Raw genomic sequence first — 27,068 nt, 5'->3', positions numbered from 1 at the left:
GGGGGAGAGAGAGTGTGAGGGAGAGGGGGGAGAGAGAGTGTGAGGGAGAGGGGGGAGAGAGAGTGTGAGGGAGAAGGGGGCGAGAGAGTGAGGGAGAGGGGGGGAGAGAGAGAGTGTGAGGGAGAGGGGGGGAGAGAGAGTGTGAGGGAGGGGGGGAGAGAGAGTGTGAGGGAGGGGGGGAGAGAGAGTGTGAGGGAGAGGGGGGGAGAGAGAGTGTGAGGGAGAGGGGGGGAGAGAGAGTGTGAGGGAGAGGGGGGAGAGAGAGTGTGAGGGAGAGGGGGGCGAGAGAGTGAGGGAGAGGGGGGGGAGAGAGAGTGTGAGGGAGAGAGCGCTCTCTCTTCCAACAACAACATGCCCTCGAAAAAGCCTCGGCAACGCCGGGCTCCCCCAGCTAGTTTATATATAGAGGAGCTGTAGGATATATAATTTATATCTCGAGTGTGGGCTGAGTGGTAACTGATTCGCATTGAATTACAGGCGTGTTCTGATTAGTGCCACAGGTGGTATACAGACCCTGTCCCATAGCTCCTTGTCTATTCTGTTTATATCACAGTTCAGGTAACTAATAACATCATAAAAGTTGCATTTAAATTTTAATGGCACTAATTGTCTGTGTGGATTGTAGCTGCTTGCATTGGGGCCACAGTGGAACTAGTTCTTCTCGTGCTGCTGATTGTTCTCCTTCTGATGGCATCACGTGGTGTAAAGCAGATCTAGGGTTAGGTGTTGACTCCTGATTCTGCAGATTTAAATGGGTCCGGTCATGTTTTCCCTTAATTAATCATCATTGTCCCACTTGCTGAAACAAATTCAGAGCAGTTCTAATTGGTGCCCTTAGCCATGTGATAAGGTCCATAGCATCAGCAAAACATCTCAAACAATGGCCCAGAAATTGGTGTCGGGGGCTTCCCGTGGGTGCAAGCCCCTGACCTACACTTACATAGCGCCGACAGTTGAAGCCTGGCCCTGTGTGGATTTCCTGTCAGTGGCCCGGTTCAGTTCCCGGCGTGCTGTGCTTGCGTGATCCAGCGGCGTACTTAGTGCGATGCGTCGGCTGGGATCACGTGAGCACTGGGCAACCAATCGGAGGATGCAAAAGTTCATTCATGAGTTTGATCGTAAGAACTGTCAAACTCATGAAAACTCCGGGCGCCCAAAACAGTACTTAAACTTCAAATAAAAGTTTTTAAAAATCCCACTAATTAAATGAACTATTAATAACTGTAAAAAACTATTTTAAACAATTATTCAAATTTCTGGAAAAAATTTTTTTTAAGAAATCGGGTCTAAAAAGACACCTTACTGTAAAGTCTTTAAAAATAATAAACCTGTGGAAAAAGAATTCTAACTTTAGACCACTTACCTTTGAAAACTAAGTCCTTACGTCTGCTTTTTTCATTCGTAAAAAGTTGAGGCCTTCACGCACGGGCAAACCTGGAAAAAAAAGAGGAATTTCAGCGCGCCCGCGCAGACTCCCGCGCGCACGCGTTCGACCTCTGAACCCCTTGGTTCAGAGGAAAGGAAATGCCGGTTTTCCGCGCATGCTGAAAACCGGCAATTCCATCGGGCCCACGCGTGAGTACCCCGTCCGTACTCACGCGTTGGGACCCGAATTACTGGGCCTATATGTATAACCCTCGTGCTAGAAGGTGTTGAACTCATATCAGATGCATTTAACTTTTGGGGAAGCTTAACCCTTTTACTTTATCTCATGTTTTGCTCTGTGACTGTTTTATTCTAAGGTGCGAGTGGTGTTCAGTGAAAATGTGGGGAAACTGTAACCTCTTTGTATTTGATGTCTTACTCTGTGATTGTTTTATTCTGCAGTGAAAGCAAGAAATGGTGCACCTTATAAAAGTGTTTGGTGCTTCCGGCAGTGCACCTCCTGCAGCCCGCTGACGAGACCCTCGCTCTGCTTTACCTTCAATTTCCAGTCTGCATTTACACTTTCATATTTATTTTCTTTAGTTCAAGTCTTGTTTACAAGAGTGACGTATAAAGACCTATGCCCTCATATACTTATATTATTAAAGTCATTAATAAAAAGGTTTGTGCTGCCTATCGTGAAGTAGAGCTTTTAGTGCTCAAAAGTAGATCGTAGCTCCTTAATCCTATTTAGAAAATGTACTAGCTCTCTTGTCTTTCAGGATTGTAGTTTTAGGTGATCAGCTGCAGAAACGACAAGTGAAAGTATTAACGATAAAATCTCTTCTCATGGTTAAAAAAGGATAAGGTTTGCCATGAGCAAAATATGCCATGGAAGGGTATACCAGCAGGGTCTGCTGTGAGCGTTCTATTACCCAGTCTGTACACCATGTTTAAGGAGTCTCTTGAATTATTGGGAATTTTATAATACGCTTAAGTGTATAGAAACTTATTGTTGATTCAGACACTGTTATATTAATCATGGAAGTGACTGTATCCCTTTTTGTTGACTGAGGTTAGATTGAGTTTTCTTTTTATAACTCAGAATCTGTGTAATAATTTAATAATTCCCCATCTTTAGTTTCTTGGGTGATTTCAATTTTTGGCACGTTTTAATATCTCACAGGCAGTAAGTTTGAGTAATCATTTCCTGGTATTTTCCTCATTCTTTGCATTGAATCCATGAAGAAGACTGAGATATGGAAAAAACTTTTTTTTTAATCTAGCCAACAGAAAGAAGGGTTCAACAAGGTGGCTGTAAATCACAAAGCACTGTTGTATAAGAGTTTTGTTTCACAGATGTATGGATTTAAAATCATATTTAATCTGTCAAATATGAGCATTAAGAAAAACAAGCATCACATTGCAGCAAAGCAGGTCTGGAAAATTCTGTTATGAATAATTAATTATCTCCACTAATAGAGAGAAGTGCCCCTTTCTGGTTGGTCCGCCCAGACTTTAATACAGAATTAATAATTCCAGACAAAGTTAAGGAACACAGCAATTACTGAACAGCACGACTGAAGAAATAAACTCTAAAATTGACTCAGCCTTTTTTAACTTTTTGAGCACTTAATGGCCTTTGAGAGACTTCAAGTAAGGAAGCTGAGTTGTGAATGCTGTCACAAGGTAGAACGTGGACTCTTGCTCACACACTGTTGGCTGCAGCAGTTGAATTGGTGTATAAATGATGCACTGGTTCTCCTGTTCGAGTTGGTCACTGTTTGCACCTTATTAACCAACAGAAATACAACAGTGTTTATAATCTTTCATTGTTGACTCCTTACTCAAATAAAAGGGATACAGTTTCCAGTTCATTACTAATCTAACAGTAGAGATTACATGCTTAATGATTCCTGTTATAAAGAAAATACTAGAAATGTACAGCAGATCAGTCAGCTTCTAAAGGCAAAGGAAGGTCAACTTAGAAATCTCAATGCTGGAAGAGACTCCACCTTCCTGCTGTCCCGATGATGTGTTTCTCCTCAAGAACGTTTTACCTGAAAAAGATTTAAGCTACTTGCCTCTACAACTTGTTCCAATGGCCATCCAGCCTGTCAATAAAATAATGTTTTGTTGATTCTTACCTGAATCTTCGTCTTCTCACCTTAAACTCATCCTCACAATTTGCCATCTTCTGCCAATACAGAAGGCTCTGACTGATCTACATCCATGAACCTTATTATTGTCCCTTCAATATTCTTTCTAATAGCTAGTCGCAAATCTTTGAGTCTATCACCATATAGAGGTCATTACAGCACAAAAGGAGGCCATTCGGCCCATCGAGTCAATGCCATGTTTTATTCTCCAGCCCTCTTGCCATCTTATTGGCTCTACTCTGTCCTCTTTCCAGCTCAGATCCATCCTTTCTGTAGCGTAAGTTCCAAAACTATGCACACTACTCCTGAGGGGCCTGACCAACACTCTGCATCACATCCTCTGATCTGCTGTCCAATTCTCTTATATAATCTATAATCCAACATCCCATTCGTTTTTTTGACTGCTGTCAGACCCAAGATCTGTTTTCTGATCTGTCTGTCAGTAATTTTCCATTAATCATGTAATCTCTTTTCTTGACTGTTCCTTGCACATTAAACTGCATTTGCCAATAGTTTGCCCACATTCCCAAACAGTCTCGATGCTCTTGTGGCTCTTCTTCACCAGATTAACCATTCCTGCTATTTTGGTGCTATCTGTAAAGTTTGAGATGATAGTGTTGATGAGTATCGGTGCCTTGCGGGACCACACTCATCATACCTCCCGATACAGAACACTTCCTATTGGCACAGACCCTGTCTCCTATCAGACCATTTTCAGTCCACCTCAGTACACTGCTGTCAATAGCACGTCTGCTAATTTGGTGACTTTGTTTTGTACTTTATCAAAAGCCGTACTCAAATCCAAGTGCATCACATCATTTTCTTACCCATATCTGCATATTTTGTCATTTTATCAAAACACTCTATTCTCTGGCATGACCTCCCATTTGTAATTCCATGCTTGTTCTTTCCAATTAGTTTAAATCTCTCTAAGTGCTCTACTTCCTCGTCCTTGATAATTGATCCGATTGTACCTGGTGCTGCTGTCAGACTAACTGGGCTGTAGTTATCTGGATGCCCCCGCATTTCCCTTTTTTAATTAGGGCACTGCATTTCTCATTCTCCAGTCCTCTGGTATTACCCCCGTTTTTATCTTTGCCAGTGATGCTCCGAGCACATCCATGAGTTCTTTATCAATCCCATCTGGCCCGGGTGCTTTATTTACCTGGCTCTTATTCAAGTATCCAGTTACTGGTTCAGTTATTCCATCCCTCAATCCATCTCTCTTGCATTATCCATTTTGCGTCTGCCCCTCCTGCCCTTTTCACGATACACATAGAACTAAAGAACTCCTTTAACTGTCCAGCTATGTCCACGTGTCTAATCTCAACCCCTGTTTCTGTAACCAGTGGCCCTTTACACTTGCAAGATTTTCTTTTTCTTCCTGATGTTTATTTCCTCATCAGTTGTAATTTCTCTGCTCTTTCAGTGTTTTTTCCACTCTCGACCCTCTCCTTAAACTGATCATTTCACCTCATGAAGCTCCCTTACTTTACCCTTTTCAGATGCTGACTGACCTGCTATTACATTTTGAGAATGTTTTGATGTTTATTTCAGATTTCAGGTGTGATTTGTACTAATGATTTGTGTTGCTGGTGTGTTGCTACAGCTCGCTGTGCTGAGCTACAGATACAGTTCACTGAGGCTGTGAAGACCACAGCAGGACAGAAGGAGCTGATCATTAAGCTGGAGCAGGACCTCGGCACCATCCAGTCAATGTCCTCCCTTCAGCGCCCTGATGCTGAGGTACAAACCCTTTTCCATTTGTGCAGACAGTTCACACGTGTCGATACTGATAACACCATGGCACAGAATTTCCTCTATCCGACTTAAGCCGATATTGCACCAAAATCTACGTCAAACTTGTGCTGAAATTTCCTGCGCATCTCGTGCATAAACCAGAATGTAAAAATGGCATAAAATGAGCTGAAATCCAGTGTCACGTTTAGGGGCCTGCAGATACACACAGAGCATACACCACCTTCAATCCTAAAGCCCCTTTATCTTGATGTTATGAAAATTGAAGCCATCAAAGCATCATTTATGCACAATCAACATAGCATAAAGGTGTTTGGTGAAGTACCACATAATAGACTTGTTAGCAAAATTAAAACCCATGGGATTAAAGAGACAGTGGGACAGAAAACAGAGAGTAGTGGTGAACATTTGTTTTTTAGACTGGAGGGAATTATACAGTGGTGTCCCCCAGGGGTCAGTATTAGGACCACTGCTCTTTTTGATATATATATATATATATAAATATTTTGACAAAAGTCTCGCATGGGAGATTGGTCAAGAAGGTAAGAGCCCATGGGATCCAGGGTAATTTGGCACATTGGATCCAAAATTGGCTTAGTGGCAGGAGGCAGAGGGTGATGGTCGAAGGTTGTTTTTGTGACTGGAAGCCTGTGTCCAGTGGTGTACCGCAGGGATCGGTGCTGGGTCCCTTGCTGTTTGTAGTGTACATTAATGATTTAGATATGAGTGTAGGAGGTATGATCAGTAAGTTCGCAGATGACATGAAAATTGGTGGAGCGGTAAATAGCGAGGAGGGAAGCCTCAGGCTACAGGACGATATAGACGGGTTGGTCAGATGGGCAGAACAGTGGCAAATGGAATTTAACCCTGAAAAGTGTGAGGTGATGCATTTTGGGAGGACTAACAAGGCAAGGGAATACACAATTATGATCCTAGGAAGGACAGAGGATCAGAGGGACCTTGGTGTGCATGTACATAGATCCCTGAAGGCAGCAGGACAGGCAGATAAGGTGCTTAAGAAGGCATATGGGATACGTGCCTTCACTAGCCGAGGCATAGAATATAAGAGCAGGGAGGTTATGATGGAGCTGTACAAAACGCTAAGTTAGGCCACAGCTGGAATACGGTGTGCAGTTCTGGTCGCCACACTATAGGAAGGATGTGATTGCATTAGAGAGGGTGCAGAGGAGATTCACCAGGATGTTACCTGGGCTGGAGAGCTTCAGCTATGAAGAGAGACTGGACAGGGCTTGATTTGGGGTGCAGACGCGATGGGCCGAAGGGCCTCTTTCTGTACTGTATAACTCTATGAATCTATGACCTGCATTTGGCCATAATTTCAAAGTTTGCAGATGATACGGAACTCGGAAATGTAGTAAACAATGAGGAGGATAGTAACAGACTTCAGGAGGACAGACAGACTGATGAAATGGGCAGACACATGGCAGATTAAATCTAACACAGAGAAGTGTGAAGTGATACATTTTGGTAGAATGTAGAGAGGCAAGATAAACTAAATGGTACAATTTTAAAGGGGGTGCAGGAACAGAGAGACCCGGGGGTGTACGTACACAAATCTTTGAAGGTGGCAGGAAGGGTTGAGAAGGCCGTTAAAAAAGCTTATGGGATCCTTGGCTTTATGAAAAGAAGAATACAGCACAAAAGCAAGGAAGTTATGCTAAACCTTTATAGAACACTGGTTAGGCCCCAGCTGGAGTATTGTCTCCAATTCTGGGCACCACACCTTAGGAAGGATGTCAAGGCCTTGGAGAGGGTGTAGAAGAGATTGACCAGAATGGTACCAGGGATGAGGGACTTCAGTTATGTGGAGAGACTGGAGAAGCTAAGGCTGTTCTCCTTAGAGCAGAGAAGGTTAAGAGGAGATTTAATAGAGGTGTTCAAAATCATGAAGTGTATTGATTGAGTAAATAAGGAGAAACTCTTTCCAGTGGCAGGAGGGTCAGTAACCAGAGGACACAGATTTAAGGTGATTGGCAAAAGAACCAGGGGCTCCATGAGGAAACATTTTATTACGCAGCAAGTTATCATGATCTGGAATGCTCTGCCTGAAAGGGTGGTGGAAGCAGATTCAATAGTAACATTGAAAAGGGAATTGGATAATTACTTGGGAAAAAATTTGCAGGGCTTTGAGGAAAGAGTAGGGGAGTGGGACTAATTGGACAGCTCTACCAAAGGCCGAATGGCCGCCTCCTATGCTGTATTTCGTCTTGTGATTCTATGTTTAAGAAAATGCAATTGTGGAAGCCTTTACCTTTTGAATGTTACACATTCTGATGCCATAAAAAGCATTCAAAGAAATATAAAATACAGTACAGCTCCAGCGTGAAACAGTCCGCTCCAGAAGTGCTTTTCCCGACTCCCGTCATTTTAGCTTGTCTGAATTTGGCCGTCTAATCCCCACGTGAATTTTGACTCCCACCCGCTGGCATCGATGTCATTCCGCTGACTTCGGGTGGGAGTCGGTGTCAGAACATGTTAAAATCTCCTGGGCCTCGCACGACAGTGAACGGTTCAACGTCCACTTGGGCCCCCGATTCCCGCCCCAAGTTTATATGGAGGGCTATTGCCTCTGCCCCAGTAGCCTCTTGCAGTAACGTGTTCCCCGTTCTAATAACCAGCTGTGTGAAGACGTTTCTTACTTCCCCTGTTCATTCTTCTAATGAGAATCCTCAGTCTGTGTCCCCTTGTTACTGATTCACCAACCAGTGGAAACATTCTTCCACTATTTACTCTCTCAAAAACAAAAATCGTATTCTGAAATCCTCTATTCCCCCCCCTCTCCCCCCATTTGTCGTAACAATGACCTCTCAGTCCTGGTATCGTTCTATTGAATCTTTCCATGCCTCCAATACTCTTCCTATAATAGGGTGCCCAGGGGTGTGTAACTGTGACCTATCCAGTCTATTACTCCTGAACTGACCGTAAATTCTGATTTCTCACTGACATTAGGGAGAAGACCTGAGCAACATGGAGAAGATTCCAGAACCCATCAAAGAAGCTACAGCCCTCTTTGGTAAGAATGCAACAAATTAAATATTTTAGTGTCTGAAACCAACATTTACAGAAAACCATATATTTGTGCCAGGATCTGACTGTTAATCCACGATGAGTATAAGGTAAATGAAGAAGTCGTGATCGGGTGATACAAAGATTGAGACTGATCAACTAATGCTTGTTGTTAAAAACCCTCAACTATTGTAATGTTTCAAATTGTAGTAGTTATAGGACCAACATCAGTTTGTATTTATATAGCACATTTAATCCCAGGGTGCTTCACCGAGAAAAAATACTGACAACAAGCAGTAGTGGGAGAAAGTTGGAGAAAGTGACAGTGAATAGATAGGTTAATCAAAGTTCCAGAGAGTAGGACCAATATAGCTGAATACTGTGCCGCCAATAATGGGATGGAGGGAGGAGGAGTTGTGTAGGAGGCCAGATACAGGAGCAAGGAGAATGGCAAGGATCCAGGGCTGGGTGAGGTTGCAGAAGTGCGATGAGGCAAGCTCAGAGGGAGATTTGTAGATAAGTACAAGGATTTGAACTTAATGAATTGTGGAGCAGGGAGCCAATGGAAGTTGCAGAGTGGGACATGATGTGAGCAATGCTGTTTTGGGCAAGTTAGAGTTTGTGGAAGGTGGTATTCGGGAGGCGGGTGAGAAGAGCATTGGATAAATCTGTCTAGAGGTAATAAAAATGTGGATACCAGTTTCAGCAGCTACAGGAGTGAAGTATGGATGGGGACAGGCAATGTGGAGAAGGGTTTTGGTAGCCGCGGGAGTGAAGTATGGATGGGGACAGGCAATGTGGAGAAGGGTTTTGGTAGCTGCGGGAGTGAAGTATGGATGGGGACAGGCAATGTGGAGAAGGGTTTTGGTAGCTGCGGGAGTGAAGTATGGATAGGACAGGCAATGTGGAGAAGGGTTTTGGTAGCTGCGGGAGTGAAGTATGGATGGGACAGGCACTGGAGAAGGGTTTTGGTAGCTGCGGGAGTGAAGTATGGATAGGGACAGGCAATGTGGAGAAGGGTTTTGGTAGCTGCGGGAGTGAAGTATGGATAGGACAGGCAATGTGGAGAAGGGTTTTGGTAGCTGCGGGAGTGAAGTATGGATAGGACAGGCAATGTGGAGAAGGGTTTTGGTAGCTGTGGGAGTGAAGTATGGATGGGGACAGGCAATGTGGAGAAGGGTTTTGGTAGCTGTGGGAGTGAAGTATGGATGGGGACAGGCAATCTTCTGGAGGTGGAAGTAAGCACTCTTGAGGGACCTGGGGCTTGAAGGTCAGTTCTAGGTCAGTCAGGGCCTCAAGATTATATACAGTCTAATTCAACATGACTGAGCAGCTGGGGGAGTGGGGGGGGGATGATGTTGGAGGCAAAAGTAAAAAGGTTTTAGCAGAAGCCAAGTAAGATGGCTTTAGTTGTCCCAGTATTCAGTTGGAGGAATTCTAGCTCATCCATGACTTGATATTGGGCAGGCATTCCAACAACATGGAGGTGGGTATGGAGGCAAGGGAAGTGAAGGAGAGGTGGATGTCGTCGGCATACATTGTGAAACTGACCCCATGCCTACGGATGATGTCACCAAGGGGCAACATATAAATGAGAAATGCAGGAAGCCTTGGGATAGACCAGAGATGACCATACAGAGGTGGAAGGGGAAGCCAATGATGGAGGTGCATGGAGAAAAGAATTCTGTAAAAGTATCCTCTGGACTCAAAGGAAAACCGTAAACAATGCATGCAGGGCAGAACTAGGCCAATATCCATTACTAATCACTATCCAAAAAAGAGCCACCAAATTTTGGAAACACCTAGAAATGAGCAACCCCCAATGCTATCATTACGAAGCCCTGAAATGCCAAGAGAGGACCATAAAGAAGAATACCCTCAGTCAACTAGTCCTGGGACTCAGTGAAGTAACTACTAACAATAACCAGCCCCAGGACAGTGACAGCGTAACACAAAGAATTCGACCCAACACAATCGTCGCTAAGCAAAAGGAAAAATATCTGTCATATTGGGCAGAAACAACAAAAACCCAAAGCAAACTCAATTGCTACTTGGCCCTAAACAGACAATACAACATGGCTGATTACCTGACCATGGTAAAGGATAGCAAACTGAGAAAAACTTTGACAATGTACAGACTTAGTGAACATAACCTGGCGATCGAAAAAGGTAGACACAGGCAGACCCGGCTACCAAGAGAGGACAGGATATGCTCTCACTGCAGTCAGGGAGTGGTGGAGACAGAGATGCACTTCCTCACAGCTTGTAGAAAATATCAGGGCATAAGGGAGAATTTCTACCCAAAATTCACAAAAATATGCCCGGAATTCAGAAATTTGAATGACGACCAAAAACTCCCATACCTACTAGGGGAAGAGGGAAATTGCGTAACACTAGCGGCACACTATGTTACAGCTTGCCATAAACAGAGGGACAACCACTAAATATAAGAAAAGAGTATATATAAATTATATGAAAGTATATTTATACACTCAGGGATATATCTGTTTATACACTGTATGGATAGATCTGTATTTTTGTGAACAAACATGAATGTTTTTCGATGCTTTGGCAACATAAGATGTAACTTGTCATGCCAATAAAGCGATTTGAATTGAATTGAATTGAATTGATATGCAAATCCGCCTCTCTCTTCCCTCCCCACACCCCCGTCCCCACTGAACCCGCATGTACCCAGGATAGTATCAGTAGTCTGAGCTACTTGGTTAGATTTATTTTCTGTTCTCTGTACCTGTGGTAGGGTTGCCAACCCTCCAGGGCTGTCCTGGAGCCTCCAGGAATTGCAAGCAACCCAGGAGAAAAAAATCATAGGGATATTTTTTAAAAAAATTGGTCGTACTTTTTCAGTTTCTTTGAACGTTTTTGTTTATTACAAAAATATTGGAGATGAGAAAAAGGCTGGTTGACCAACAGTGGTTGGAGGCAGGGGGTCATAGAGAGTTTCATGCAATGAAACCTGCCAGAATACATCCAAGCACAGTTGGCAACTATATCATTGTGAAGGATTTGGTGGTGCAGGTATTTGATATATTTCAAGGCATTCCTTTTAGCTAATGTGCTGTTTACAGATATGCTCACTAAATACATTTCTGTGTTGCAGCTTCTAGTCCTTCTCCAACCTCTGAACTTCCCCAGGGACAGATGGACTCTCTGCTCTCCATCATTTCAAGTCAGAGAGAAAGATTTCGAGCCAGAAACCAGGAGCTGGAATCTGTACGTATAATACAACACTGCATACTCCTAGCTGTGTAGAACTTCTGGAAAGAAATCCATGTTTCTGGATTAATAGGCTAAGCCTGTGAAGAATATTTTATCACATGTATTAAAACCATAGAAGTATACAGCATCCAAGGAGACCATTTGGCCATCGTGTCTGTGCCAGTTCTTTGATAGGGCAATCCTAAACTAATCCCACTGCCCCACGCCCTCCCCATGTTGCTTGAGTGTTAGTGAAGTGTCCCAGAAAGTCTCCCGATGTGTTCCAGCGGTCCTCTTCACAGCTCCAACAGCAAGTGAACATGAAATGGTGAGCATCCCTTTAAGTAGCGCTTGAAATCGACATCAGCGCCATGTTTACTCCCAAACAGCTGGTCATTGATAGGAGAGGGCATTAGGTCAAGCGCTATCCACCAAAATGCTGTGCAGCCTCTTTAATGAGCGCTAGCAGGCATTTTAAGCGGCAATCAAGAGCTTCAACTCCTTTACCATGATGGCGTCTTGTGCTAAACGCAGGCTAAACCAGCGTTTTAGCTCAAGCCCCCATCTTGGCCACCTCGGAGGCTCTCTAGCACCTAAAGTATCCAGTGGAAATCCCCCCCCCCCCACCTCCCTTTGTCTTAAGTTGCTTGTGCTAACTGTGGTTTCCCATCCCTGGTATAATGCTGGTGAATCTACACTGTGTGCTCTCTATGGCTTCAATGTCCTTTCTATAAAAACGGCACACAGTACGTAAACTCAGATCTAACAATTGCCGTGTACAAATTCATCATTACTTTTTTACTCATTGCTCTTCTACTTTAGACCCCTATTTATAAAACCCAAAATGTTATTGGCCTTTTTTATGGCTTTATCTTCCTTGCACTTGCAGTTTTAGGGAATTATGTATTTCAACCCTGGGTTTCTCTGTTCATGCACACCCTTCAAACCTTTCCATTGAGTGTATACTTCCATTCCTTGTTTATACTCCCAAAATGTATTACCTCACATTTCTCCACATTAAATTGCATCTTCTACCTGTCTGTCCATTCCGCTAACCTTTCTATCTTTTCCTGAAGTTTACAGTCTTTCTCGCTGTTTGCCAAGCCTGCTACTTTGTGTCAGCAACAAGTTTCGACATCTCGCTCCCTAAGCTGAAAGTGGATCCAGAGCTGACCCCTGGGTTACACCACTTCCAACCCTTCTCCAATCCCAGCTGCACCCATTTACCCGAGCCCTTTATTTCCTGTCCGCAACCTACTATCTATCTGCACTGCTATGTTTCCTCCTGTCAGAGGCCGGAATTTTTGTAACAAGCCTCCTGTGTGACACCTTATCAAACACCTTGTTACTAATAATTGAGTATCTTAGCTTAAAACACAGTGTGAGTTATGAGTTTATCAGGATTCAGCTGTCGTGCAGTCATAGCAAACAGTGGTGGTTGGGTCAGTGTTCTAGCGACTAGAGGCTGCAACCCATCCAAAGAGATAGTCACAGAACAATAAGCATTTAACAGTGTTCCACTCAAGGGAGCAGTTTGTCTCTGTGTGCTGTAGGTAGCAGAGCTTCGGCCAGAAAATCCCACGGGGAAAGTCTGTAAGAATGTATTTTGTTACTCACCACGTGAGTGTCCCTCCATAAACCCATAAAGACATCACATGCCTTAAACTTCTTCTTCCATTCATGTTCTCATGTGCTGCTCCAAGTGTGGAAAACGGTCATTTAAACAAACGCTCTCTGTTAAAAACATTGTGTGTGTCTTGCTCGACTCCATATTCTAAATCCCCCACTTAGCCTTTAAGTTCCTTTCGTAGCCTATTTCATGACACTCCTTGACCAGCGGAGAGCGTGGGCACGTAGCTCCCTCCCAGCTCTTTGCCAGTGCTGATGTAAAATTGAACACTTGGATGTAACGAGCAGTCCGAGCAGATTTTGATCTTATGGAGGAAAATTCCTGATTAACTTCAGAGACCCAGCACGTTTAAGAGACTCCAACCCAAACTACTGAGAAATCCGTATAGGTAAAGATTCTGTTTACCCCATATAGAATGCACACATTCTAACCATGGTTGGTGTCCTGGCCAATATTTCTCCCTCAGCCAACATCACTAAAACAGATTATCCGGTCATTATCACATTGCTGTTTGTGGGAGCTTGCTGTGTGCAAATTGGCTGCTGCATTTCCTACTTAACAGCAGTGACTACACTTCAAAAGTACTTCATTGGCTGTAAAGTGCTCTGGGACATCCTGGGGTTGTGAAAGGCGCTATATAAATTCCAGACTTTCTTTCATAGGGAAACATCGCAGTTACCTAGGTTTAGGCACTGGTTGGCTTAGGAATCTCCAGGAGTGCGCAGGGATATTGCTGGAGTCTAAGCTCGTGGCCTACCATCACAAAGCATTGGTAAGCTTCCTGCTGCTTGTCCAGCCAGGACCACCCTACCATTAGGACAGTGGCTTCCAGGGTCCTCTGGAGCTGAGGGGAAAGAATCTCAGCCTTCATTAAAGGTCTACCCTCCAGGTGCCTTTAGTGAGCCAGCCCAGCTACGATCAGCAGTGCCCTGCAGACCTGCCTAGCTCAGGTTTACCAAGTCTGGCACAGAGAGTTGCATTGGTTCTGAACCTCCATCGGCAGCCGAATCATTTTGGAGCCACCTCAAACCCACAGAGACCTTGCTTACAGGTTTTCGCCCTTGCTTGGTGAGCAGCAGGTACCATGAGCTCAACAGGAGCGGCATGGCAAGAAGATAACTCTCTTGTCAGCTGTGAGTGCCACCATTCTCCTGACTACAGCATGGGCACAGCCACGTCCTATCGAGGGATGGTTCCACTGGTTAGACTGTGCAGAGCTTCAGCAGCTGCTGCCTGCCATCCTACAGCCCAATCATGGTGGATATTGAGCCTGTTCTCCTACCAGTGTGAGAAGGCATTCGGGTCGTGTACTTTCACATTATTTTTCAGCAGTCTCGCAGCACTTGCTGTAAGTGACCCTTGAAGCAGAAGCTGTAGCCCTGCAGTTTTCTGCCTCTGGAGAGACCCGGTACCTTTCAGGACTCGCCTAATTCTAGATCGGTGGGACCCACTACATTTGACCTCTCCAGAGCACTTTTGAAGATCCTGTTATCACCACTCCACACTTGAGCTGCACTCAGATTCCAAATTAACGAACTAGATTTATTCACAAAATTAAACAAGGAGGATACACGACTTGTGTACAATGACAGCAGAAAAGGGAACAATCTCTTAAAGCTACATTCTTCTCAGCAGTGAGTGTAGAGACCAGCCATCTTCACCATACTCCATTACTTACTTTCAGTATTGTCCCTCCTCGGACCAGCCAGGTTCCCATGCTTTTTGGTTCAGTCTTTCTGCATCTATTAGATGTCCGGTTTTCCCCTGCATGACCTGGAATACACAGTGAATTCGGGATGGACAATATTGCATATTGATGTTACGGGCTTAGCTACATTATAGTTCCTCTGATAGTCCTACTTCAAGATTGATTGATCCACAGGAGGTGGATCCCACACAAAGGGGAATTTTTCAGGGGCTCAGCAGGTGCGTTTGGTGGCGGGTCGGGTGGGAAATTTATTTTTCTGACCGGGTCGGAAACCTGCTGTCATCCCGCCGCCACAGGCCTTTCCCAGATGTCGGGTCTGTCAGGGCTGAACAGACCCAACACACAGCGGCGGGGGAGGCGATTTAGGTCATTATGACCTTGTTGACAACCCATTAAACAGTATTTTAAACTCACCTTACCATTTTACAAGGTCGCCCACAGAGTCCACGCTGCTTGGGGATCACGTCGGGTAAGGAGGTCGAGAGTTGAATCAGCATGGGATCATCTCATTACGTGACAGCTGCAAATGTGCTATAAAAGCTCCCATCTCACAGCTGCTCACTTTCCAAACTCAGAAACTGTTGCTTACTGCATTTGGAAGACAGATTGAGCTTTATGCAGGTTGCAAGTGTTTGGAGCAAAGTCTCTGTCCACTGTCACCTCATTGGAACAACCTCTCTCACCATTGACAGATCGCTTCTATCATCTCAAGCTCACCTGCCATCTATTACATCAGCATCGGTGCCCTTGAAACTATCTCACTTTGGCCCTCAGAATCCCACTACGATCAACCCCAACACCAGACACACCAGCAGCACCAACACCAACCTTCTCCGCAATCAACTGATACTGCACAGTACACTGGGCATCAGCACCCGACCACATTGCTGCCAGGGATGGCCTCAGCATGGCCAGATTTACTTCACTTGACGCTGTACACCCTGGCTGCCACATAATGCGCCAGTTTGGCACCACCCCACACCAACACCATAAAGCATCCCTACAATGCCCAAGCCATTCTTTTCACACTCATCACCATTGCGGGGGGGTACCGTTATGTCTCACCATTCACTGCAACTCACTAAGCCACTTCAACAGGTGCACACAAATCTGTCCAAGAACGCAAAGTGTTGAAAATCAAGGTTTCAATGTTTGACAGCACATTAACAGAAACTTTAAATGAACATTGGATAAAACATCCAAGTGCCTACCCTTGTGTGTTGTTAGTTGGTACGATTGAACTTGGATGAAGGTGAGTGTGAGGGGTGGTTAGTGAGATGGGGAAGTGATAATGTAGATAGAGAGGGATGGGTGGAGGTGCAAGGTAAGTTGGTGTGAGTAAGGATGTGCAGGAGTAGGGTAGGGAAGGCAGAGTGATGGGGATGTGATGAGAGGCACAGCAGGATGCGGTTGAGTGTGGCTTTGTAGTAACATTTTGTGATCCACTGAGATCATTGAAAGGTTTGCGCCACTGCAGCCTGGACCTCCTGATGACATCCCTGCTTGTGTCCTCCTCTGCAATGTGCAACCAGGCTGCACTGATCTCCTGAGGAGGTCTCTTCCGCCCATGGGAAGGGAAGAGAACCTCCCTGCGTGCTGTGACTCCCTCCATAAGCATATGGAGGGAGTCATGGGAGAGCCTGGGTGCAGCCGTGCACCTCTGTGCAGTGCTTGTCAGTGTTTGCAGCACCTCAATGCTGTACAACACTGACAGAACAACCTTCATAAGAACATAAGAAATAGGAGCAGGAGTAGGCCATTTGGCCCCTCAAATCTGCTCCGCCATTCAATGAGATCATGGCTGATCTGATCTTGGGCTCAGCTCCATTTCCTTGCCCGCTCCCCATAACCCTTCACTCCCTTATTGTTCAAAAATCTGTCTATCTCCACCTTAAATATATTCAAAGACCCAGCCTCCACAGCTCTCTGGGGCAGAGAATTCCACAGATTTACGACCCTGTGAGAGAAGAAATTCCTCCTCATCTCGGGTTTAAATGAGCAATCCCTTACTCTGAATATGCCCCCTAGTTCTAGATTTCCCCCATGAGGGGAAACATCCTCTCTGCATCTACCTTGTCGAGCCCCCTCAGTATCTTATATGTTTTAATAAGATCACCTCTCATTCTTCTAAACTCCAACCTGCTCAACCTTACTTCATAAGTCAACCCCTTCATCTCAGGAATCAACCTAGTGAACCTTCTCTGAACTGCCTCCAATGCAAGTATATCCTTCCTTAAATAAGGAGACCAAAACTGTACGCAGTACTCCCTCTAGGTGTGGTCTCACACACAGTTGTAGCAGGACTTCCCTGCTTTTATACTCCAACCCCTTTGAAATAAAGGCCAACATTCCATTTGCCTTCCTGATTACTTGCTGTACCTGCATGCTAACTTTTTGTGTTTCAGGTCCCTCTGTACTGAAGCATTTTGTAATCTCCATATATAAATAATAATTTGCTTTTTTATTTTCTTACCAAAGTGGATAACCTCACACTTTTAGAAACATAGAAGATAGGAGCAGGAGTAGGCCATTCGGCCCTTCGAGCCTGCTCCGCCATTCAATGAGATCATGGCTGATCATCCAATTTCAGTACCCTGTCCCTGCCTTCTCCCCATATCCCTTGATCCCTTTAGCCTCAAGAAATATATCCAACTCTTTCTTGAATATATTTAATGAACTGGCCTCCACCGCCCTCTGTGGCAGAGAATTCCACAGCTTCACCACTCTCTGGGTGAAGAAATTCCTCCTCATTTCAGTCCTAAATGGCTTACCCCTTATCCTTAGACTATGACCCCTGGTTCTGGACTCCCCGGCCATCAGAAACATCCTTCCTGCATCTAGTCTGTCCAGACCTGACAGAATCTTATAGGTTTCGATGAGGTCCCCTCTCAATCTTCTAAACTCCAGTGAGTATAAGCCCAATCGACACAATCTCTCCTCATACGTCATTCCTGCCATCCCAGGTATCAGTCTGGTGAATCTTCGCTGCACTCCCTCCATGGCAAGAACGTCCTTCCTCAGGCATGGTGACCAAAACTGCACACAATACTCAAGGTGCAGTCTCACCAAGGCCCTGTACAACTGCAGCAAGACATCCTTGTTCCTGTACTCGAACCCTCTTGCTACGAAGGCCAACATACCATTTGCCTTCTTAACCGCCTGCTGCACCTGCATGCTTACCTTCAGTGACTGGTGCACAAGGACACCCAGGTCTCTTTGCACTTCCCCTTCTCCCAATCTATTGCCATTCAAATAATAATCTGCCTTCCTGTTTTTGCCACCAAAGTGGATAACCTCACATTTATCCACATTATAGTGCATTTGCCATGTTTCTGCCCAATCACCCAACCTGTCGAAATCGTACTGGAGTTTCCCGACATCCTCCTTGCAGCTTACCCTCCCGCCCAGCTTTGTGTCGTCTGCAAATTTGGAGATATTACATCCTATTCCCTCGTCCAGATCATTAATATATATTGTGAACAGCTGGGGTACTAGGACCGATCCTTGCGGTACCCCACTAGTCACTGCCTGCCACTCGGAAAACGACCCGTTTATTCCAACTCTTTGCTTTCTGTCCGCCAACCAGTTCTCTATCCAAGTCAATACCTTGCCCCGAATCCCATGTGCCTTAATTTTGACGCTAATCTCTTGTGTGGGACCTTATCGAAAGCCTTCTGAAAGTCCAAATACACCACATCCACTGGTTCTCCCTTATCTATTTTACCAGTTACATCCTCAAAAAATTCCAGTAGATTAGTCAAGCATGATTTACCTTTTGTAAATCCATGTTGACTTTGTCCGATCCTGTCACTGCTTTCCAAGTGCTTTGCTATTACATCTTTTATAATAGATTCTAGCATTTTCCCCACTACCGATGTTAGGCTTACCTGTCTATAATTTCCCGCTTTTTCTCTACCACCTTTTTTGAATAGTGGGGTAACATTAGCTACCCTCCAATCCATGGGTACCGTTCCAGAGTCTATCGAGTTCTGGAAGATGATCAGTAATGCATCTACTATCTCTAGGGCCACTTCCTTAAGTACCCTGGGATGTAGACCATCAGGCCCTGGGGATTTATCGGCCTTCAGTCCCATCAATTTTCCTAACACCATTTCCCTACAAATACTGATTTCTTTCAGTTCCTCGCTTTCATCAGACCCTATGTTCCTCGGCATCTCTGGGAGGTTATTTGTGTCCTCCTTTGTGAAGACAGAACCAAAGTATGCATTTAGTTGGTCTGCCATTTCCTTGTTTCCCATTATAAATTCCCCTGATTCTGACTGTAAGGGACCTACGCTTGACTTCACTAATCTTTTTCTCTTCACATATCTATAAAAGCTTTTACAGTCAGTTTTTATGTTCCCTGATAGCTTACTCTCAAATTCTATTTTCCCTTTCTTAATTAATCCCTTTGTCCTCCTTTGTTGACTCCTAAACTGCTCCCAATCCTCAGGATTATTGCTTTTTCTAGCCAATTTATATGTCCTCTCCTTGGATCTTATGCTATCCCTAATTTCCCTTGTTAGCCACGGTTGAGTCACCTTTTTTGTTTTATTTTTACGCCAAACTGGGATGAACAAATTCTGGAGCTCATCCATTCGGTCTTTGAATGTTTGCCATTGCCTATCCACCGTCAACCCTTTGAGCGCCATTCCCCACTCAATCCTACCCAACTCGCTCCTCAGACCATCGTAGTTTCCCTTATTTAAATTGAGGACCCTTGTCTCTGAGTCAACTACTTCATTCTCCATTTTAATGAAGAATTCGATCATATTATGATCGCTCCGACCCAAGGGGCCTTGTACAACAAGATTGCTAATTAATCCTTTCTCGTTGCATAATACCCAGTCTAAGATGGCCTGATCTCTGGTTGGTTCCTCGACATATTGGTCCAGGAAACCATCCCGTAAACACTCCAGGAATTCCTCCTCCACAGTATTGTTACTAATTTGATTGGCCCAATCTATATGTAGGTTAAAGTCACCCATGATGACTGCTGTGCCCTTATTGCACGCTTCTTTAATTTCCCTTTTAATGCCATCCCCAACCTCCACCTTACTGTTTGGAGGTCTATATACCACTCCCACTAATGTTTCTACCCATACAGATTCCACATCATCAGAGCTAATATCCTTCATTACAATTGTATTAATCCCTTCTTTAACCAGTAATGCTACCCCACCTCCCTTTCCTTTTTGCCTATCTTTCCTGAATATCGAATACCCCTGGATGTTGAGTTCCCAGTCTCGGCCATCCTTGAGCCACGTTTCTGTAATCCCAACCAAATCGTATTCGTTTACCTCTATTTGCGCAGCCAATTCATCCACCTTATTACAAATGCTCCTCGCATTAAGACACAAAGCCTTCAGGCTTGTTTTTTTAATGCTCTTAGACCTATTAGAATTATTATTTACTGTGGCCACATTTGATTTAAACCGTTGATTTCTCTGACTGCCACTTTTGTTTTTCTCCTTCCTATCTTTTGCTTTTATCCCTGTTTTCCTTTCCTCTGTCTCCCTGCTCAGGTTCCCAACCCCCTGCCATTTTAGTTTAAACCCCCCCGAACAGTGCTAGCAAACCTCCCCGCAAGGATATTTATCCCGCTCTGGTTCAGGTGCAACCCATCCAACTTGTACAAGTCCCACCTTTCCCAGAAACAGGCCCAGTGACCCAGGAAAGTAAAGCCCTCCCTCCTGCACCAACTCTTTAGCCACGCATTCATCTGCTCTATCCTCCTATTCCTATACTCACTAGTACGTGGCACCGGGAGTAATCCAGAGATGACAACCTTTGAGGTCCTGCTCTTTAATCTGCTACCTAGCTCCCTAAATTCTTGTTGCAGGACCTCATCCTTTTTCCTACCTATGTCGTTGGTCCCAATGTGAACCACGACCTCTGCCTGTTCACCCTCCCCCTTCAGAATGCACATTATACTCCATCTGCCAAATTTTCGCCTACTCACTTAGCCTGTCTATATCTCTTTGCAGATTCTTTGTGTCCTCTTCACAACTTACTTTCCCACCTATCTTTGTATCATCAGCAAACTTGGCTACATTACACTCGGTCCCTTCATCCAAGTCATTAATGTAGATTGTAAATAGTTGAGGCCCCAGCACCGATCCCTGTGGCACCCCACTGGTTACCGTTTGCCAACCGGAAAATGACCCATTTATCCCGACTCTCTGTTTTCTGTTAGTTAGCCAATCCTCTATCCATGCTATTATATTACCCCCAACCCCGTGAGCTCTTATCTTGTGCAGTAACCTTTTATGTGGCACCTTATCGAATGCCTTCTGGAAATCCAAATACACCACATCCACTGGTTCCCCTTTATCCACCCTGATTTCAAAATCAATTTGCACATGGTTTGCTTTAAGGAAAACCGCCTGATGACGCGTCATCAAATGACGTCTTCAGATCCACTTTCTTCAATTGGCTAGCAAACGCGCTGTGCGGGCTTAACGAGCCCAATCAATGTAAAATCATTCTACAAAGTGGGCTGGCGCCAGCAGCGAGATCAGGATCCGCCACTGACGTCGCCCGCCGAGGTAGGGGAAATCGCGGCCAAAGTCTTCCTGGCTTCACACGTTAATACCGTGTGGAAGCCAAAGACACAGGCCATCTTCTGGAAACCAGACACGCCAGAGTTGGGCGACCACCTTACGACTCGCTCAACCTTTGCTTTAAATATATACCGTACACACAAACTCATATATACATTTACATCCAAAGCTAGTTCTGCCTTACCTACCTTTACATGGTGATAGTACCAGGGAATTCATCATACCCGGCTTTGCGCCTTTCTACAGTCTCTGAGTTTAGTCGTTAGCTGTACGTCTTCTGTGTGGTGAAAGGACCTGCACGGGAAGCTTGCCACATGCCAGCCACCTTGATATTCTAAATGTCCAAGTCGAGTACCATGTACCATGTGACAGGCTTTTTCATCACCAAGCGCTTAAGGTGAGGGGCTTTGGCAGAGATGTGCCAATCGGGAGGCTGGCTCCCCCACATGAGGATTGTAGGGTTCCACCGATTAAACTTTGCCAATTTAAATCTGGCTTTATATTTTGTGAAAAAGGACTTCTGTATCAGCAAATCCACTAGTATCCATGTTGGGCACTGTGACAGTACCTTTGAGACAGAACACACTGATAGGTCCATCATATTTCCAGCACAAAATTTCCTTGGTTACATTATAGTTCCTCTGATAGTCCCACTTCAAGATTGATTGATCCACAGGAGGTGGATCCCACACAAAGTCTTCCTGGCTTCACACATTAATACCGTGTGGAAGTCAAAGACATAGGCCACCTTCTGGCTAACCTTTCATCTTATAGAATCTTGAACAGTACAGCACAGAAGGAGGCCATTCGACCCATCGAGTCTGCCGGCTCTCTCGAAGAGCAATCCACTTATTCCCACTCCCCTGCTCTTTCCCCATATCCCTGCAATTTTTTTCTCCTTCAAGTATTTATCCAATTCCTTTCTGAAGGCTCTATTGAATCTGTATCTTGAGTGTCTGTGATTGCGAATACTTATCAGGGTGGTTTCCTTCATTTTATGCAGCAGTGCACTGTAACTCTAACCATAACCGTAATCCTAACCCTAACCATAATCGTAATCGTAACCCTAACCGTAACTCTAACCATAATCCTAACTGTTACTCTAACCGTCACCCTAACCGTAATCCTAACCATAACCCCAACCGTAACTCTAACCCTAACCGTAACTCGAACCCTAACCGTAACTCTAACCATAATCCTAACTGTTACTCTAACCCTAACCCTAACCGTAATCCTAACCATAACCCTAACCGTAACTCTAACCCTAACCGTAACTCTAATCATCACCCTAACTCTAACTCTAACTCTAACCGTAACCCTAACTCTAACTGTAACTTTAACCCTAACCCTAACTGTAACCCTAAACATAACTCTAATCGTTACCCTAACCCTAACTCTAACCGTAACTCTAACCCTAACCGTAACTCTAACCCTAACCGTTACTCTAACCATCACTCTAACTCTAACTGTAACTCTAACCGTAATCCTAACCCTAACCTAGCCACTCTTGGTACTTCAGGGAGATATTTACTGGGATGAAATCTCAGTCAATCCCTTCTTTAGAAATGATCCATCTCCTATAGGTAAGGGGTCTTTGCATTGTCAGAACCAAGGTGTTCATCCTCTGTGAACTTCATCATTCAAACAGCTTTGCGAACTGGAGTACTGTGTGCAGTTCTGGTCGCCTCACTATAGGAAGGATGTGATTGCTTTGGAGAGGGTGCAGAGAAGATTCACCAGGATGTTACCTGGGATGGAGCGCCTCAGCTATGAAGAAAGACTAAACAGGCTGGGGTTGTTTTCCTTGGAGCAAAGAAGGCTGAGGGGGGACCTGATTGAGGTGTACAAAATGATGAGGGGCATAGATAGGGTAGATAAAGAGGAACTTTTCCCCTTAGTAGGGGGGTCAATAACAAGGGGGCATAGATTCAGGGTAAGGGGCAGGAGATTTAGAGGGGATTTGAGGAGGAACTTTTTCACCCAGAGGGTGGTTGGAATCTGGAACTCACTGCCTGAAAGGGTGGTAGAGGCAGGAACCCTCACAACATTCAAGAAGCATTTGGATGAGCACTTGAAATGCCATTGCATACAAGGCTATGGACCAAATGCTGGAAAATGGGATTAGACAGGACAGGGATGGATGGGCGGCGCGGACACGATGGGCCGAAGGGCCTCTTTCTGTGCTGTAAAACTCTATGACTCTATGAACTTGATGCCTCTATTCTGGAGATTCGCTTAGGATGTCTCTGTCCATGTACATTCTGCAGAGGATAATTTACTGGGCTTAGTGCCATAATCTCAGTGGGTTCAAGTGATACATGGGGCCGGCAAGCTATAGGACAAATCAGGATCAGATTGAGGTCCTTCATAGCATTAGATTGTGCAGAATGTTAAGGAAAACCTTTTTTGAAAGGAAATAAAGCCTCTTTGAGGGAAACAGATAGTAAAGTAGGGTAGAAGGAGGAGGGTATGAAGGGAAACTGGTTGAGGGTGACGGGGCCTCTAGCCTCTCACCACTTGCACAAGAATAGAACGCCTTGATTTTAAAATTCTCATCCTTGTTTTCAAATCCCTCCATGGCCTCGCCCCTCCCTATCTCTGTAACCTCCCCCAGCTCTACAACCCTCCAAGATATCCGCACTCCTCCAATTCTTGCCTCTTGCACATCCCCAATTTTAATCGCTCCATCATTGGTGGCTGTGCCTTCAGCTGCCAAGGCCCTAAGCTCTGGAATTCCCTTCCTAAACCTCTCCGCCTCTCCACCTTTCTTTCCTCTTTTAAGATGCTCCTTAAAACCTACCTCTTTGACCAATCTGCCCTAATATCTTCATATATGGCTCGGTGTCAAATTTTGTTTGATAACGCTCCTGTGAATTGTCTTGGGATATTTTACTATGTTACAGGCACTATATAAATACAAGTTGTTGTGATATGATTTCAAAATTAAGACAGAATTACGTCTGCACCGGTCCAATTACCTCTATTCTGTAACCCTGCTTCACCTGAAGGCTGAGCTTGATCCTGACTTCCTGTGTGCGACATCAACTAGTATATTAAAAAAAAATCCTGTATCTGCACTCTTCTGTCAACTTTTTTCATTATAAATTCCTAAGTCCTCACTTACAGTGGAAACTGCCTATGTAAACTTGTCACACTGCAATTACACCCCCCCACCAGTGGTGATGCTGTAGTGCCTCCGTTTTGTGTCTCCCAGTTCCTCGGCCTGTACTGCAGAGAATGTCCTCTGCTCCAACCAACTCTACTTCTCACATTGCCATAAGTTTTCTTATTAGCTATAAATAGTATCAACTAAAATATTATATAAAAAGAAATACTTTAAAATGTGGAATGAATTATAACTGCTCACCTCCGTCCAATTATGCCTCTTCCTCTAACCCTGCTTCATCTAAAGACGACGTGTTCTAGATTGCCTTTGCTATTCCTCTTCAAAAGTTGTTTAATTCATATTATTTGATCATACAAATGTTGTTAGCACCAAAATTTCCACTTTTCAGTGTTATTTTTAAACAATTTCTTAACTATTAAGAAGTCTTAGTTAATTTCCTTCTTAAAGCCAACAAGATCAGTCCTTCACTTTACTATTAATCTGCCCAAATCTGTCTCTTTGCCCAGTGCACTTAATCCAGCCAGGCCTACTAGAAGATACTGACGAATAAAAGTGGATAACCCATGTTGAGTGGTTAGGAATTCAAAGGGTGAATGGTAAAAGTAGGAGCTGGATTTAGTTTGGGAATCTTAGCATATATTAACTAATTTATGGCCTGTTACTGGAGCTTAGAACTGAAGTAGTTAATATGTTTATGAACATCAATAGGCAGCCATCTTGAGAATCCAAAAACATTTAACAGTGCTTCAGACCATATGTTTGGTTCAGAAGAGTTCCTGCTTATCCACTTGCCAAAAGACTAATCCCACAGGAAACACTATTACCCACGAAAGATTTGTTTTCAGTCAATGTTTTACTTTAATTACCAAGTGAGATGCACAGCTTTTGGATGTCTCACGCAGTCTGCAATCTTCTGAGTAGCTGTAGTATTTCCGTATCTACCAGTGGTCTGATCCTTGAACAGGAGCATGGCCGTTTTAGTCCAGGCTACCAGATGGAGTCCCCCCCCCGTGATGGTAGCATGTTTCGTCCAGGAGACGGGGGTTGGGTAAGGTTGCCACCTCTGGTTGGAGGCATTCCTGGAGGTTTGATCATGTGATATTCTGAGCACATGACATCTGACCATGTGATAACTGATTATTTGATGCCTGATCACATGACATCTGATCATATGATTTCTACAATGGTGAGTGCATTTACCATATAAAGGTCGGGTCCGCTGTAGTTGAGTATTTTTGGTTGTGGTTTCACGGCAGCAGCTGTTGTGTGACAAGTTCCAAGAACCAGGAGGCCTCCTATGAGCAGGTGAGGAGGGGAGACCGAGGGGGAGGAAACATAGAAGATAGGAGCAGGAGTAGGCCATTCGGCCCTTCGAGCCTGCTCTGCCATTCAACGAGATCATGGCTGATCATCCAAACTCTAGCACCCGGTCCCTACACCGACAGCCATCCCACCCAAGCCCTATCCCCGTAACCCCACGTATTTAATCCCCCCTAACACTAAGGGCCAATTTTTATCATGGCCAATCAACCTAACCCGCACATCTTTGGACTGTGGGAGGAAACCGGAGCAACCGGAGGAAACCCACGCAAACACGGGGAGAATGTGCAAACTCCACACAGACAGTCACCCGAGGCCGGATTTGAACCCGGGTCCCTGGCGCTGTGAGGCAACAGTGCTAACCACTATGCCACCGTGCTGCTGCGGAGAGGGTGGCGGAGCCAGAGCTCGGAGGAACTTTGATTCCACCAGTAATGAATGGTAACTCACTGAAATTGCATTGATAATTAATAGTAATAGTAACACCCAGATTCCCCGCATAACAATAACTCACTGATCTGTAACTGGTAGTAATAGGTGTAACGCCTCAATATTTTACCTGTAACGAGCAGTAATCCGATAACCTACTGATACTCACCCTGAAACAGTAGCCAGAATCCCCCTGCACTGCACAAGGTGCGCTCAGGCTCCCCAGTCGATGCCACTTTTAACAGGCCTGATCACTCTCCCCATCTCCTTGGACTCTGGTTTGGGCTCCGTTTCCATGTGAAGGTGACGACCCTGAACTGGGAGCCTCAGTCAGAGGCGATCTGTACTTGGACTTCACACATCAAAACCGGCTGGTACAGACCGACCTGAACCAAACCGAGAGATCGCACATAGGGCAGAGGGCTCGGTGTTTGGGGCTTCTCACAGGACACATCGTCCTAAACTCGGCTCAGCACCAACATTTCTAAACCACTCCCTGTGCTCGGACTCAATAAAGGAAAGTTTTCACAGAGTTACAGAAATTACAGCACAGGAGGTGGCCATTCAGCCCCCGGTGCTGGTGCTCTCAATCCTGTAGTCCCATTCCCTCAGGGCTTTCTATATTCCTCGTACAAATATTTATCCCAATCCCATTTCAATGAATAGCCACATGTGGGGAAGGATCTCACAGTGTAATAGCCCTCAGTTAATGAAGTAGCACGAGACTCGCACGATATCGGGGCCCCTGCTGATGTGTGCAGTC

The 27,068-nt window shown here is 44.8% G+C and overlaps 1 protein-coding gene across 1 annotated transcript in view; it reads left to right on the top strand.

Moving 5' to 3' along the window:
• Positions 1–371: 371 nt before the first annotated feature.
• Positions 372–27,068, top strand: part of cux1b (cut-like homeobox 1b) — a 69,620-nt gene continuing 42,923 nt past the window's right edge. The window contains exons 1-4 of the mRNA XM_085964141.1: positions 372–1,933; positions 5,134–5,270; positions 8,253–8,316; positions 11,431–11,543. Coding sequence (XP_085820267.1) covers positions 5,241–5,270; positions 8,253–8,316; positions 11,431–11,543 — 207 coding nt within the window. The 5' untranslated portion in view covers positions 372–1,933; positions 5,134–5,240. The remainder of the gene's footprint in view (positions 1,934–5,133; positions 5,271–8,252; positions 8,317–11,430; positions 11,544–27,068) is intronic.

The sequence above is a fragment of the Somniosus microcephalus genome, chromosome 22 (assembly GCF_052327205.1).
Source record: "Somniosus microcephalus isolate GS21.2 chromosome 22, FLI_Smic_1.0, whole genome shotgun sequence".
Classification (NCBI taxonomy): domain Eukaryota; kingdom Metazoa; phylum Chordata; class Chondrichthyes; order Squaliformes; family Somniosidae; genus Somniosus; species Somniosus microcephalus.
This window is presented reverse-complemented; position numbering and strand designations above follow the sequence as displayed.